At 38.1% G+C, this 16,717-nt stretch overlaps 1 protein-coding gene across 3 annotated transcripts in view; it reads left to right on the top strand.

Moving 5' to 3' along the window:
• The window catches only part of GABRG3 (gamma-aminobutyric acid type A receptor subunit gamma3), a 748,674-nt gene that overhangs the window by 729,666 nt on the left and 2,291 nt on the right, over positions 1-16,717 (top strand). The window contains exons 7-9 of one of the 3 annotated variants that reach the window (XM_028087281.2): positions 8,087-8,239; positions 13,138-13,334; positions 13,634-13,693. In XM_028087281.2, the coding sequence (XP_027943082.2) occupies positions 8,087-8,239; positions 13,138-13,334; positions 13,634-13,693 (410 nt within the window). Of the gene's footprint in view, positions 1-8,086; positions 8,240-13,137; positions 13,339-13,633; positions 13,694-16,717 lie in introns of all 3 variants that reach the window. The other 2 variants (XM_088025219.1, XM_088025220.1) reach the window with 2 other exon arrangements.

The following is a 16,717-nucleotide window of genomic DNA, read 5'->3' on the forward strand; positions in this document are numbered from 1 at the left end:
ACTCTATGTTGCCATTAATTGATTTCTCCATTCTAGCTATTGTCTTCACAATTGCTAGCCTGAATTCCATCTCTGATATCTTGGTTATATCTGCATCCATTTGTAAATCTGCGGCATAAGTCATAATCTCTGAGTCCTTTCTATTTGGGGCAATCCTCCTCCTAGTCATTCTGTTGATGGGTGGTTGAGGGAATGTATAGAGTCCAAATTATTGACCATAACCCAAGCAAGATGCACCTGTTTTCTAGGGACCTTAGGGTTGGTGGTCTCTTGTTTTCCCAGCCTGTCTTCTGGGAGAGGGACCTGCCATGCTGTTACTCAGGCAGCCCTGTTTGGGCAGAGTTACCCTGCCCCCCTGTGGCAAGGGATGGGCTCAGTGGGAATCAGGTTTTGGGGGCTTTTGTTCTCTGGCGGTTTTCCCTGGTGGCTTTCTGCATCTCTTCTGTGAGTCATAGCAGAAGAGACTGTTTCCAACCCTCTGCCTCAGAGCAGAGAGATCACAGTTTGTTCTTCAGTGAGCTCTCCAGGCCACACTGTCTCCGTTTCTGTCTGTGCTGCTATAAACTGCAGTGTGCTGGGTTGTGCGCCCCTCTGCAGCACTCCCAGTCCTGCCTCCAGGTTGGGGCATGTCTCTGCCCTTTGTGCTTCTAAAACTGCCAGCGGCTTCCAGTTCGCATGTGCGACCCTGCTGCTCTGGGTTTCTGCCATGGGGGCTGCCCTAAAGTCCTTTTCCCACTGCTACCAGTCTGAGAGTCTGTGCCCCGTCCCCAGCGCATGAGGCTGTCACTCACCGAAGGTGTAGGATACCCATGGCCAGGCTCCCTCCCACTGCCGTTTATATGCTTCAGTATCTGCCTGTGGAATCTAGGCTCCCCATTTTGTACCTCGAAACCAAACTATTCTGTTTGTAGAGATCCAGATCTTCTTACATCTCAGGCTGATTTCGTGGGTGCTCAGAGTGGTCTGGTAGATATCCAGCTTAATTCCAGGGACCAGTTGAAATAGGGTCCCCTACTCCTCCGCCATCTTTCCTTCCTCCTGACATAATATTTAAACTTGTATGCCTTCTCTCAATCGGGAAAAGCCATAGCGGGTGCTCACAGCCTCTTTTTTGCTTTCCTTAGTGCTTTGCTGAGTGCTCAAGCTTGTAGTTTCTCCCAGGCCTACGGATTTGGGTGAGCTTTTTGTGTGTGCTCACTAGCCATTTGCTAAAGCTTGCTCTCACCACTACTGAGAATGCACACAGGGAGCTAGCCACTGTTGGGGGAGGGAGTGGTACACAGAGCACTAAAGGGGCCTGTGGTCCAGTTAGGGAGGTCCATAGGTGAGGTTTCCCCAGCAACTTGTTGGCAAACCTCCTGATAGAATCCATGAGACTGTTAGCAGGATCTGTGTCCCTTTATTATATTCCATTCCAAGCCCTGGCTGCTATTCCCTCAGTGCTCACCACCCTCCATGCATGCAGCTCAGGACTCAGCACTCTGTGTGAGAGGAGAGAGAAATGGGCCTCATTAGCAGCACCCCACACAGCTGGGGAAGCCAGGCACTAAGTCACACTTTCTCACTTTCCCCTGTGGGAGAAATCACAGACCAAGATCTCTCTTGTCACTGAGCTGTGCTGCTTTGGGGGATGGGTGATATGGCTTAAGTCAAACTATTCCTCTTAAATGTGTCCAGTCCCAGATTTTTTTGCTCTAGCAGTGTGCTTTAACATCTCCATTGACTTTTGGATTTCCACAAAGGCTCTCTCATCTGTGGACGAATGTCTAAGTCAGTGTTCTTCAGAGACTCCCAGATAGTGACCAACCCGGCTAGAGCTGTTTCATGAGCCATTTTATGGTCCACAGCTGGGATTGAGGTTCTATATGCCAATTACCCCACACACAGTAGGTGTGACTTTTCATGGGTCCCTTGGCATATGGTGCTAGCAACAGAACCAATTACAAGTGAGGCTGTAGATGAGTCCTCAGGTGAACAGAGCTGTTTTTAGATTCAATGAGTCAGTTGCCTCAGTAAAAGTCTGTTTTCTCAAAATGGCTGTCTTCATTCTTGAATAACACCAGGATTTCATAGTCTCCTACTTGGATCCCACAGATCCCACAAAGGCACAAAGATGGATGGATGCCAAATTAGTGTTATTGAGGGGGAATATGTTTGAGGGACATCTTATTTGGCCATCTTGTTGATGTCACTGTCCCTTAATTTTTCATTTCTGTGTAACAGATTACCACAAATGTAGTGACTTAAAATAAAACATTTATAATTCCACAGTTTCTGTGAGTAAAAAGCATGGATTTGGCTTAGCTTGGTCCTTTGTTTAGGCTCTCATAAGGCTACAATTGGCTGAGCTTCATTCTCATCTGGAGGCTTGACTAAGGAAGAACCTACTTCTAAACTCATTAGGTGGTTCACAGAGTTTATTATTTGTAGCTGTAGAGCTAATGGTGGCTCACTTCTTCAAGACCAGAAGGAGAATCTCTGTTCAGGAAAGTCCCAATCCTTAGGTCCACCCATGATAATTTCTCTTTGGATTAGCTTAAAATCAACAGATCTCAAAATCTATTCACCTTTGCTCTCTAAAGTAACCTGATCAAAGAAGTGACAAGTTACATTCTTTTGGTTAAAACAAAATCACAGGTTCTTCTTACACTCAAGATGAGAGAATTGTACCAGAGTGTGATTAATTTGGGGTCATTTAAGGGTGTGTTTCCCAGTTTTAATAATTAAGATAATGTGGTGATTGTGCAGGAATCGACATGTAGAAATAGATCCATACATATATGGATACATGAATAAAACAGATCCATACCTATATGGACATGTGAGATGGCACTGTGGATGACTGAGGGTGACAATGAATGATTTTGTGACAACTGATCATGGAATTTAAGAAACTTAATTTAAAGAAGAATCAACTACATCTAAAAATAAAAACAAAACTTATAGACAAAAACAATACAATATCTTCATGATTTTAGGATAGGAAACAGATTCTCAACAGCACTAACAATAACATAAAAGGTTGAGAGATTTAATTCCTTAAAATGAAGAATTTAATTTCATGAACAGATGTCATAAACAAAAGAAAAGACAAGTCTTCCCATGGCAAACTTTTTTTTTTGTACTGAACATTGCTTGCTAATTACCAGGCCTTGGCTGGCTTTTGATGGCTATTAACTTGGGATATTTTGAAAGGAGACCAAGGGAAGATACCTCTGTGAGGGGGTTAGAAGACATGGCCATCAGAAGGAGAGCAAATTGGGAGAAATAACAATGATGTTTAAAAGAAATTCAGCAATTGCACTCCTGGGTATTTACGCCAAAGACACAGATGCAGTGAAAAGAATAGCCATACGCACCCCAATGTTCATAGCAGCAAAGTCCGCAATAGCCAAACTGTGGAAAGAGCTGAAATGCCCTTCAACAGATGAATGGATAAAGAAGATGGGGTCCACGAAGGGGTACGTGTACCCCAATGTTTATAGCAGCAATGTCCACCATAGCCAAACTGTGGAAAGAGCCAAGATGCCCATCGACAGATGAATGGATAAAGAAGATGTGGTATATATACACAATGGAATATTATGCAGCCATCAAAAGGAATGAGATCTTGCCATTTGCAACGACGTGGATGGAACTGGAGGGTGTTATGCTGAGTGAAATAAGCCAATCAGAGAAAGACATGTATCACATGACCTCACTGATATGAGGAATTCTTAATCTCAGGAAAGAAACTGAGTGTTACTGGAGTGGTTGGGGGTGGGAGGGATGGGTGGCTGGGTGATAGACATTGGGGAGGGTATGTGCTATGGTGAGCGCTGTGAATTGTGCAAGACTGTTGAATCACAGTTCTGTACTTCTGAAACAAATAACGCAACATATTTTAAGAAAAAAGAAAAAGAAGAAGATAACAGGAGAGGAAGAAAAGGGGAGTATGTCAGAGGGGGAGACGAACCATGAGAGATGATGGACTCTGAAAAACAAACTGAGGGTTCTAGAGGGGAGGGGGGTAGGGGGATGGGTTAGCCTGGTGATGGGTATTGAGGAGGGCACGTTCTGCATGGAGCACTGGGTGTTATGAACAAACAATGAATCATGGAACACTGCACCAAAAACTAATGATGTAATATATGGTGATTAACATAACAATAAAAAAATAAAAAAAAAGAAGATGGGGTCCATATATACAATGGATAATTACTCAGCCATCAGAAAGAATGAATACCCAACTTTTACATCCACATGGATGGGACTGGAGGAGATTATGCTAAGTGAAATAAGTCAAGCAGAGAAAGTCAATTATCCTATGGTTTCACTTATTTGTGGAACATAAGGAATAGCATGGAGGACATTAGAAGGAAGGGAAAAATGAAGGGGGGGAATTGGAGGGAGAGATGAACCATGAAAAACTATGGACTCTAAGAAACAAACTGAGGGTTTTAGAGGGGAGGGGGTGGGGGGATGCGTTAGCCTGGTGATGGGTATTAACGAGGGCATGTACTGCATGGAGCACTGGGTGTTATATGAAAACAATGAATTGTGGATCACTCCATCAAAAACTAATGATGTATTGTATGGTGACTAACATAAAATAAAATAAAAATAAAATAAAAGAGATTCAAAGGAAGTTTTTGGTGCCTAAGATATAATAAATAAACAAAGTTATCTATGACATGGAGTAAATAATGATTTATAATAGTTCTTTCTGGAAACGATGCTGGGGTAAATTACGGAAGATGCGGCTGGCTAGTCTTTAGCTTTGAGGGAACTTTCTGTATCTTATTAATCTTTGTACTTCCAACTTCATGAAACACAGTATTAGCTTAATAAATTTTTATTTCATAAATATGTGCCATTGTGCTAAAAAATAGTACTACACATGCTCTCCCAAAAAGCCTTCAACGCTTTCACATATTTTTCTTTACATTGGCTCAGGAGATGCACACACACACACACACACACACACACACACACGCACACAAGTGAACTACTGGCAAAGAGCAACTTGTTCTTATAATTCCACTAGGCCCAAGATGACTTTTTTTTACCTTGATGGATCAAAGAGAAGCTTCTCAGTCCCTCCCCAACTGTTTCTGTTCCATTTTCCCCTGGGGAAGTGGGCATCAAGCACATTCCAGGGTGAACTCTGGAGACCTCTGTGGGTTCTAGATCCCTATTATCTGTCATAAGAGTCAACCAAAAACCCAGGAAACTTTGGTTTAGAAAGAACTGATCACAGAAAACCAAAACCATTCTTGTCCAGTTCATGAATTCCATTAGGAAAGCTGCACATTGATAAGGGTGCATGGGAAAACATTACGGGGGTGGGGGGGAAGCCTCCAAGGAACACAAAGCAGGAGCTGAGACTTCACACCCAAGTTGGAGCAGACTGGGTCCATGGCGGTGTGTGAGTGTCTGTGTGTGGGAATGTGTCTGTGTGGGTATATGTACACTTACAGAAGCGGAGCAGATAGAACTACATTTTTCTTGAGCCAAGAGCCCGAAAACTAATGGCACATATAACTTAGGCATGTACTTGGCCACTCTGAAGAACTTTTCAACCACATGTTTATAGATATAGGGAAGGATTTTTGCTACCTCTGAGGGTTTTTGCTTCCTCTCCTTGCCTCAAGCCTACACAAACAAATTAAGTATATACTGAAACATGTGATGCATCTGAAAATTAGGACCCCATGGCCCCTTCCTTCCAATTTAGGATGAGTGGCAAATTGGCTATGCGTTGGTCTTGTGTGGGGCAATGGGCTAGAGCCCACAATTCCTCCCTCTCTGGAACTGCTTCTTGGGGAGTGTCCCAAAACCTCACCAAAAACTACTAGTTATAGGACCAGGCCCCAGAATGTGGCCCTGACAGTCCATCTGTCCTTCATACCTGATAATGGGACATTCAACAGATCTCTGAGTCAGGCAAAGGTGTATGTTGAGCACAGGTGTAGAGAGTCCATTTACTTTAGGTTGGGGGGAAGCATATAGATTTGCTAAAATGAATTGTGTGTCTGCTCTGAAATTGTCCCTCTTTATCTTTCTCAGAAACCTACAATGGTAGCTGAAGAAATTATTCAACTCTGGATATTCCATTGAGGCTGTGTTCATAACTGATTTATTATGTTTTGTTTTTCTGTCTACACTTGTTTTCTGCTTGGCTTTTAATTGAAATTTTATGTAAAAATTAATAGGCATTTAAGTATCACACATAATTCAATAATATTTCCTCAGGAAATGATGTAACTTGGCATTCATATTAGAAAAATATCTTTGTGTCTTTTGATTGCTTCAGGTTAATCATTCTGATTTCTTTGTACTGAAATGTTAATTTGCTTAAAATTTTAAGCCTTTCTTGGAAAATGATCTCAATATTGATGTTTCTATCAACCATCCTGAATATTGCTACAACAGAACACCACAAAAAAATTCTAATTATTGAAAGGCAGTTTTCATATGGGCTCAATATAGTCTCCCTGTCAATCTTCTTAAGTAAAAATGGGATTTTCATTATGATCTTTTCATTAAACAAACACTAATCAATCATTTATCATTAAGTAATATTGGTAAACAAGAGAGATATATTCTATAACCTAACCAGTTTATTGCTCTGAAAAATATATTAGCAATTATGGAAATGAATTAATAAGAGTTGTTGGGAGGGGCTCAGTGAGGACTTCCTGGTAAACTAAGTGATTTCTAAGCTGAGATTCAAAGGTGAATGGAACTATTGGGATGCAGGGGAAAGGAAAAGAAGAGCACCCTAGGCAGATGAAAAGAGATTTATTGATCCATGGGGAAGGATCTTTGTATATCTGAGGACCTGGGGAGACTCTGATGTCCAGAGTGCAAAGACTTCCTTTGGAAGGGGCAAGGGGCATTGCATACAGAATGGGCAAGGGGCATTGCATGCAGAATGGTATAGACCATAATAAAGTCATGAGTAGCAAGATGCTAAGGAAGGATTATGAAAGAGATATCCTGATATTTGTGTTTTAGCATGATCCTTTTGATGGTAAGACATGGAATGGTCTGGAGTGGAAAAGGGCTAGTTTTTAGGAGATAGGTGGGAGCTGTGATAGAATCTGGCACTTGTGGGAAAAAGAATTAAGGGCAATGCAGGAAATGAAGAAGGGAAAAGAGGAGTCACAGGTGGCTTCTGGATTTCCGCCTTGCATAGTGAGAAGGACTTGGGTTTGGTGAGAGAAGAGCAGGCATTGGTGTGGGGGAAGATGATAGTTCAGGTCTGGACATGGTGAATTTCAAGTGCCAAAAGGCTGAATCCAGCACGTTGAAGAGTGAAGGTCAGGTGGGAGAAAGGGGACAGACCTGCTCTCAACAGGAGGTTGCCTAGAAAGGGCATAAATAGAGATGATTTTGGAATAAAATGTCTAATGTATTTAGCGTGCACCCTCTCTTAACCTTTCAGGGAATCTTATGGACTCTCTAGTAACAACTCTTTTATGGTGTGGCTTTGCTGTAGTAGGAGGAAGCAGAATGTCATAAAATGATTTCTTCTGTTTGTGTCCTGGGTTGGCACAGCCTAACTGCTGGAGCCATGAAAGGAATCTAAGATCAACATAAAAATGTTAAATAAAATATAAAATACAAGGTTGATAAACTAAAATCATGCTATAACATAGAAATATAAAACTGTTATACAAATTTATGTATTAAAGTTTATGTTTAGCTTTGTTACTATTGAAAAAACAAAATAACTATGGATCTGCTTGATGGATTTTATGTTACGCTTGATTTTAAACATGAAACATACAGATGGACCCAAGCAATAATAGCTCATTAAGTAATGGTCTATCACAGAATAGATGTGCATGTCTGTCTCCTCTATCAATTAATATGTTTGTTTGTCTTTTCCAGTGACCAGTAAAATGTCTTGCACAGCCATGGATAAAATAAAGTTTATGAAAATTAAGTTTAAGAACACCAGTATTTTGACCTTTTTTCACAGTTTGATCTTATTGTAGTTGTATATTTTTATCCAAGTCATACATTTAACAAAATTATTTCCCTGAATTATTTTTTAATCAAAGAAAGTTGTTTTACTTTTGACAATATTTTATTACAGGTGATTATGTTGTCATGACCATATATTTTGAATTGAGTAGAAGAATGGGATACTTCACTATTCAAACATACATTCCCTGTATACTGACTGTGGTTTTATCCTGGGTGTCATTTTGGATCAAAAAAGATGCTACACCAGCAAGAACAGCATTAGGTGAGTTTCAAAAACAAAAACAAAAACAAAACTTTCCCACCATTTTGTATAATATTAATACAGAACTATTCATAAAAATACTTCCAGTGAAAGAGACTTAGTTCAAATGTAATTGATCTAATTTGAGGGCTCCTTAAACTATGCTTAGATTGTTTCAAGTAGTCAAGTTAGACTCTTCTTTCTGACAATAGAATTCCAAGTGTGCCACTTAAAATAAGTTGGGGTTAGAGATTAAGAACAAATCAATTGCATCATCTGATATTATGCTCTAAGGATGATGTCATCATAAAAATTAGTCACATCCTAGGAATCTGCCACCCTGAAAAGTCTCATTACAATAGTATAAAAAGACACAACTTTTCACACACTTTTGAGGACTAAAGACATAATATCAGTAAAATAGTCTCTCAATAACAAAAGTTCTGATTGTCTATAGCAACTTTATCATCAAACAAGAAAGTGATCATTCTTTTCAGCTGTAATCTACACACTAAAGCTCAAAGTCTTCTCATGAGTTTTCCTCTGACCCCCAAAGTCCTCTTAATAAAACACTAAATTCCAGTGGTTTTAGAATTGTGCAACATTTTTCTATCAATTTTTCTTTATGATAGGAGTATTACCTAACTTTCAATATTTTGATTTGTGAAAACAGATTATATAAGACTGAATATAAAGGTTGTTTTCCCTAAAAATGTTTTTCAGAAGAGGGAGCTCCCCCAATTTCAAAATCCTTGCAAAGTCTCTCATATTACATGATGTTTTTTCTGTATTTGTTACTTTATTCTTTGTTCAACCAACTAAGTACTTTTTGATCAAGATAAACTAGCCTGTAATGCCCCCACCAGTGTTAGTTTTGCATGTTTATAGAAAATACATAATAGAATTGATAAATCATCCAGCAAAGTCACAACACAAATTTAGTAACTATTCTTGGGCTTATGACTGCACAATTACAAATGCCAGGTGTCATAGTAAGCATCACTTGAAAAATCAGCTTCCAAACAGTATAATATGTAGTAATGGTTACACAACTTGAAGCTATGAAAGTCCTGTCAAAGAGTCACCACGGGGGCATTGAGGAGATAGAGATACTAGAAATACATAATGCTGGAAGATAATAGATTTACAGTCCAGAAGAGTGGAGAAATGTCATTAACACCAGAATATTTAGTTGAGACACCAGAAAAAGCTGTGCCTAAGATGAAAGGAGTACTCTAGACCCCCTCTAAATAAAGCTTAAACCAAGCCATAACAAGATCAATGAGAACCACCAGTAAATTAACTGTCATAAGAAAGCATTTAACATGGTTTAAAAAAGGATAATATACTTCATAATCTTTGTAATGTATCATCCACAATATTGAGTATGCAATAAAAAATAATTAGGCATTCTTAGAAGCAGAAAAATGTGACCCATGATCAAGAAAAAAATAATCAATATAAAAAGACAAATCTGGTGTTGAATCAGCAGACATGAGTTTTAAAGCCCCTATTATAACAATGTTAAAGGACTTACAGGAAAAAATAATGTTAATGAATGAACAGATGGATAATCACAGCAGGTAAAGTATTTTAAAAAGTAAACTCTGGAATGAATGTATAATAGTTGAATTGAAAAATTCACTAACTGGGCTTAATAGTAGATTGAAGATGGCAGAAATAAAAGGTCATGTGTAACTGAAGACCATCATATAAAATTTATCTAATCTTAAGAAGAGAGGGATAAAAAGATTTTAAGGGGTGCCTGGATGGCTCAGTCAATAAGCGACTGCCTTCGGCTCAGGTCATGATGCCAGGGTCCTGGGATTGAGCCCCGCATCATGCTCCCTGCTCTGCGGAAGCCTGCTTCTCCCTCTACCCCTCCTCCTGCTCGTATTCCCTCTCTCGCTGTCTCTCTCTCTCTCTGTCAAATAAATAAAATAAAATCTTAAAAAAAAGATTTTGAAAAATGAACAAAGCCTCAATGATCAGTAGGACAATATGAAGATGTATAACTATAACTGGGGTTCCAGAATGAGAAAAGAAAATGAATGCAATAAAAAAATTTTAAGAAATTAGGTTAAAATCCCCAAATTTAGTGAAAAAATTCCTACCTACATATTCTGTAGACATGACATAGTCACCATATTTTTTAAAGTTAAATTGGATATTTATTACAAAATCATTATTTTTATAAAAACACATCTACCATCAGTGTAGACTTTTTACACAGCATTTTTTCCCACCTACAGTAAGGAGAGCCTGGCATTCTGTTTTCACTGTACTGATTAAAGAAACAGATTCAAAGAAGGTAGGTAATTTTACATGACCAAATGCTGAGAAGTCCCAGAGCAAGGCTGAGGGCTTTGACTTCCAGGTCAATATCCTTTTACACGGGGCTAAGCTGTCCACCTTATGCTGTTAGCCTCATTCTCCAACTGGCCCTGGCTAACCTCCCTGACGAGGTGCAGGGAAGCACTGTTTAGGAGTTGTGATGCTCAGCAAAGGTGGGAACTAATGTGTATTTATCCATCATGTCTACCCAATCACGGAGTATTACTGCTAGGTAGATATTTTATAGTATTCTCATCCAAGCACAGAAGTAGTGAGTGTTAGGTCAATATTCCTATGATTCCAGAGTCCATGTCACTAGCCTGCCTGTCCAGCAGCTCTAGCAGGTTCTGATTTTACAGGAGCTCATCTAGAGGAGAGTTAGCCTTAACTCCTTTTGTATAATCATCACCCAGTAATTTCATTCTTCTTCACGTTAGTAGCCTCCCTTCTTTTTTTAATTTGTCTTTCCTTTTAAACCATCCATCACATATATGTCTGTTTTCTGATTCTTTTCCATAGTCTCTGTTTAAATCTTTAGTATTTAAAAAAAATGCAAGTTCGCTTTTCCCAGCTAAGTCCCATTCCTCTTTTTTTAATTTTTAATTTTATATTTTTTTTATCATTTCCTTTTCTGTTGTCTGGGAAACCACTCTACGGGTAACCTGATTTCTCTCCAGACTTTTAGAAATACATGTATATTTTTCTATTTGGGCATATAGTATTCTCTGACTTGCTTTTTTTTTTTTTTAATCACTCTGCCTTAGAGATCTTTTGAAATGTGAATGAATTCCATCTTATTCTTTAAATGAAAACCCAGCAGTTTATGGATCTACCCTAAATTATTTAACTAGCTTCTATTGATTAGCATTTAAGCAGTTTTTACCCAAAATGTCCATGGTCAACTCCTTTGTTCATTTCCTCAAAAGCCACTCCAAATCTTCATTTGCAGTTCAAGGCTAATTGCTCCATTGTACCCTGGAAACAATCCATTCAGAGTTCCTTTATTCAGGGTTCATTAATTTTCCTTTCTGCTGTATCTTCAACCTGCCAAACATCTTAAATCCTTCCCTCCCTTTCTGTTGCCAGTGCTCTGGTTCACCCACTCCTGTCTCTTATACAGACTAGTGCAGTAGACTGCCTACCGATCTTGCTGATTCCAAAAGCGAACTTGCATTTTTTTTAATTATATTCACCTTGTACAGTCATGCTATTCACCTCGTTTCCCATACAAGGAGTGTGTGCTCATGTATTTGATAAGTTTGGAACATTAAAACAAGTTGATGTGTTCCTTACCCAAGTAATATGTAGATACCTGCTCCTTGTGAAAACATTAAAGCATTACAAACAGTACTATAAGTATTCTTTCACCACAGCCTCCAACCTCACCAAAAATAATGTCTACTCTCATAAGAAGTCACCACTGTTGGGGCGCATGGGTGGCTCAGTTGGTTAAGCATCTGCCTTTGGCTCAGGTCATGATCCCAGGATCTGGGAACGGGCCCCACGTCAGGCTCCCTGCTCAGTGGGGAGCCTGCTTCTCTCTCTCCTTCTGCTGCTCCCCCTGCTTGTGTGTTCTGTCTGTCAAATAAATAAATAAAATCTTAAAACTAAAATAAATAAATAAATAAATAATCTTTAGTATTGACACATATATATATAAAATAGTCAAAGTCAGACCAACACTATTATTAATTAACTAATTAATCAATGAATCAATACGTTCCATGTGAAGCATTCATTGAAATGCCTAAGATGTGCTAAGCACAATGCTTGATGACAAGTAAGCAAAGATAAGCAAGGTACAGTTTTGTTTGTAATGATCACACAATTTATTGAGAGACAGACTACAAAGACTATAAAACATGCAATTCTCTGTGCTAATGCAGAAACCAGGCATATAGAAGGTAAGGGTAGTGCAGTCTTGCATGTTATCAACTCTGCCTGGGGTGTTATAAGCAATGCCACCCCATTAAGAGAGGTACTTCAGCTGGGTCTTAAAGAAAGGTGGGAATTTATAAATTGCAGAAAGAAAAAATAAGAAAGGAAACAGTTTATCTGGACAGAAGAACAGTGTGAGATGTGGAACAGACAGAATGTATGGAGGACTGCAAACTATCTTTTGTGTGTGTGTGTGTAATTTTTTTTATTATGTTATGTTAATCACCATATGTTACATCATTAGTTTTTGATGTAGTGTTCCATGATTCAATGTGGATAACACCCAGTGCTCCACGCAGAACATGCCCTCTTTAATACCCATCACCAGGCTAACCTATCCCCCCACCCCCTCCCCTCTAGAACCCTCAGTTATTTAAAAAATATTTAAAAGACAAAATGTGAAACAATTTGAAAATTTCTGAATAAATTGAAAGGTGTTGACTTAATTCAGGTATTTTAATGTTAATGTATGGATTATGATAAAAAATGTTATGGAAATGTTGCTTGCAAAATTATATAGACATTAAAATTAAAGTATTATTATATTTATGTAATGTCAGGAAGGATTGACCTAAAAATAAAACACTGTTGGAGTGGAGGAATTTTATATGGCTCCTTTTACAACTTGATAACTGTCTCCTGCACAGGCATCACCACAGTGCTGACCATGACCACGCTCAGCACCATTGCCAGGAATTCCTTGCCCCGTGTGTCCTATGTGACTGCCATGGATCTCTTCGTGACCGTTTGCTTCTTATTTGTCTTTGCTGCTCTGATGGAGTACGCCACCCTCAACTACTATTCAAGTTGTAGAAAACCAACTACCACTAAGAAGAAAACATCGGTGAGTTCTGGTAGCAAAGATTTTCTGGGAAAGTAGTGGGAGGATAGTTTGCAATAAATGATCCTTATTCCTAAGGATCTTATACAATGTTATATAAATAGCTACTTCAAAAAGATGTCAAAAAACAAGACAGATATTCTGAAGATATGAATATGACCCAAATGCACCTCTTCAGCTTCACCTACCAGTGACATGGATTGATGTAATCATACCTCAAAGATTGCTCTTAATGAAGGTGATCTATGATGCAGATTTCCAAAGAAGTTTTCTAATTATTTTTTTTTCTGCTTTTCTTGTAGTTATTACATCCAGATTCCTCAAGATGGATTCATGAGAGAATAAGCCTACAAGCCCCCTCCGTATGTATAGCATTGAAGGTGCAAATATTTCTGAGAACTCTTTTAAACTAAGATTGAATGATATGTTATTGTTTATGTATGCATGTATTGAAAAACAATGAGTAATGTATATAACCCCTTCAAAAATGTGTATACTTTTTAAATATCCAATTTGGAAAATAAAGGGAAAAATTAATCATAATCCTTCTACCTAAGGATTAGCATATATATACATATTCCTGTTTTTTAACTCAAAATACATTATGAATAATTTTCTATATTACAAATATTATTTTACAGAATCATTTTAATGATGCATTATATGTTCATGATTGATGCATAGACAATCTTGGTTGGATACTGGGCTAATCCACACCTTCTCACTTTTATACATATTCTTATCACCGCAGTTTTGTATAAACCTGCGACTATTAACTTAATATAAATTCCTAGAAGCAAAATAGCTGGGCCAAAAGGGTTGCTTGGTTCCATCAGCAGTGTGGAACACCCACCTCCCAGAACTCTCCCTGTACAGGTTTGATAGCCAAACAGAAAACTGGCTTCTGCAAACTATTCCCTTAGCATTTCTTTGATTACTGATAAAGTTGAATATTTTCGTTTGTTTATTTTTTATTTGCATTTCTGTTTTTGTGACTTGTTTTTATGTCTTTTGACTTTTATGAAAAATTTTTATATAACCTTTTTAACTTTTTTGTCTTTTAACTTTTTTAAAGTAACGATCTGCCAGTTACTTATACTATATATTATGTATGTTGTATTTTATATGACATAAAACTTATATAGTTATATACCGAATAATTAAGGATATTAATATGTTTTTTTGTTATGTAGTTTTAGTTCAGTTTAATTGCAATGTTGTCACTGTTCATTTCTTGTGCTTTTTCCACACACATGGTTTTAAATCACCTTTGCCAAATCTATCAGTCTTCCCTTTTGTGGTCTCTGCATCTTGCTCAGAATGATCTAACTCTCCCTCACTTTCTTTTGAGCACTTACTTTTTTGGACACTATATTCTAAGTGTTTTCATGTATCAATTCATTTTATCCTCAAAACAACCCATTCTACTGATGAGAAAACTGAAATATGGAGAAATTAAGCTCTATAAATATTGGTTAAGTTTCAACAACTTACAATATTGTTATATTTAATTATTAATGCATCTGAATTTTTAGTATGTGGCTTGAGGTAAGAACCCAACTATTGAAAAATTGAGAAATGTTTTAAAATCGCTGATGTGGACTACCTTTTTTATTATATAACAAAATTTATATATAACTTGTATCTCTTTATACATTTCAATTCACTAATTACACTGAATGCTTTATGCCCACCCATACGTGGTTTTCTAATTGCTGATCAGTAATTTATGTTTAGTGCATTTCAACATACTTTTTCAAGGAGACTGCTTGGTTATCTCTACTCTGCAAGTGCATCATTTTAGTTCTGACAGAAGGTGAGTGGTGAAGCCACTTTTACAGCTGTGGGAAGCCACAGAGAACATACAGATTTGTCAGCAAATGCTTCCAAATAGCAACAGACTGAAAAGTAATGGAAAATGTTGGGAATGGGGATGCTGTAACAGAGACAAGTCAGAACAAATAGCCTGAGGTCCAGAAAGCACTTTACCACACATAGCCAGGGGGCTGGGAGTGGAAGAAGAAATATTGACATTTTGGTATAGAAAAGATACTGCCAAAAGAAAGAATTTTTTAACATAGAGAAAAAAGAATTTTTCATAAAGCTATAAGAATTGTTTGTTGTTGTTTTTTTTAAGAGGCAAAGTGTAATGGCCTTGAAGAAAGTACATAGAAAAACAATTCAGAGTGAGAGGCTCTAGGCCAGGTGAGAAGACACGGAGAGATCTTCAACAAAAGTTCATAAAACAGCCGAATAAAGAGTTTTCCAAGGTTGGGTGATAATTGTCAATGTCTTCAGTACTATTCTGAAAGATCCACAGGGATAGGCTGGTTAAAGGGCTGCTATCACCAACAGCCACAGAGATGAGCAGCTCTGAGCTGCTCAGGACAGGAGCCAGGTCCTACTAACAATCACATGTGCATGTTAGGGCAAGCTGTCTGAACATCCCTGTGCCTCAGTTTCCTAACATGTAAAATGCAAGGCTAACCACTTCATATGTGCAGTAGTACCTGCCACCCAGGAAGCATAGCATTTCCAGGGAAGTCATAGGACTGCATTATATATGCAGGCAAAGCAAGAATGAGTCACAGTCCCACTTGGCTGCAGGTGACCTTGAGGACTCAATAATTAAAATCTCCATTTTGAGCACAGTTTGAAATTTTTATGACAAATGAGAAGTATGCATTTAAAAAAGTATTTAAGGAATTTAACATATGGCTGTTTAGGGCTCTTAGCATCCTAAGTTTTATTGCAATATTATAAAATGCAATTAGTTTTATTTCAAAAGTAAGCTATAAAGATATAAATAGAACTCTCTTAATTATTAGATCAGGCTTGTATATGTTTCAACGATCATAAGTTTTTAGTTTGTTAAATGAAGAAGTGAAATAGGGGTTTCTCTTGACCCCAGAAACCTTGCTGCTTATTTGCCTACAGCTCTTCTTGTCACCCTTTAGATCTTTAGTGAGCTGTCCCCACCCCTTCAGAGCCTTCTGATGCCTTTTCTGCGTCAACATCTTCCTTTAGGCCTGCTCTGTCAGTAATGGCTGGCTACTCATCTCTGTGTCACTACACAGGCACAGAGGTTTGAAGAAATAAAAAGATGAATATCTGACTGAAAACTGTCAAAACACACATGCAATTATTATTTAATAAAGGCAGATTTTTCAGATTGAATCTTGTCAAAAAGATGCAGAATCTTCAAATGCAGCAGACTACATTTTTTTTTTCAGCAGACCCCTCCTGGTGATTTTTATACCCCTAGAAATGTGTCCACAGTAGAGCCTATAGAACAACAAAGTTTTTGTTTCTGTCCATTGCCCAGAATTGTGGAGGAAGGTAGAAGGCTGCATCATGACACTCTTGACTGGCCATTAAAAGGATGC

The sequence above is a fragment of the Eumetopias jubatus genome, unplaced genomic scaffold (genome assembly GCF_037043125.1).
Source record: "Eumetopias jubatus isolate StellerSeaLion01/CBP00866 unplaced genomic scaffold, mEumJub1_p1.0 scaffold_7, whole genome shotgun sequence".
Lineage (NCBI taxonomy): Eukaryota > Metazoa > Chordata > Mammalia > Carnivora > Otariidae > Eumetopias > Eumetopias jubatus.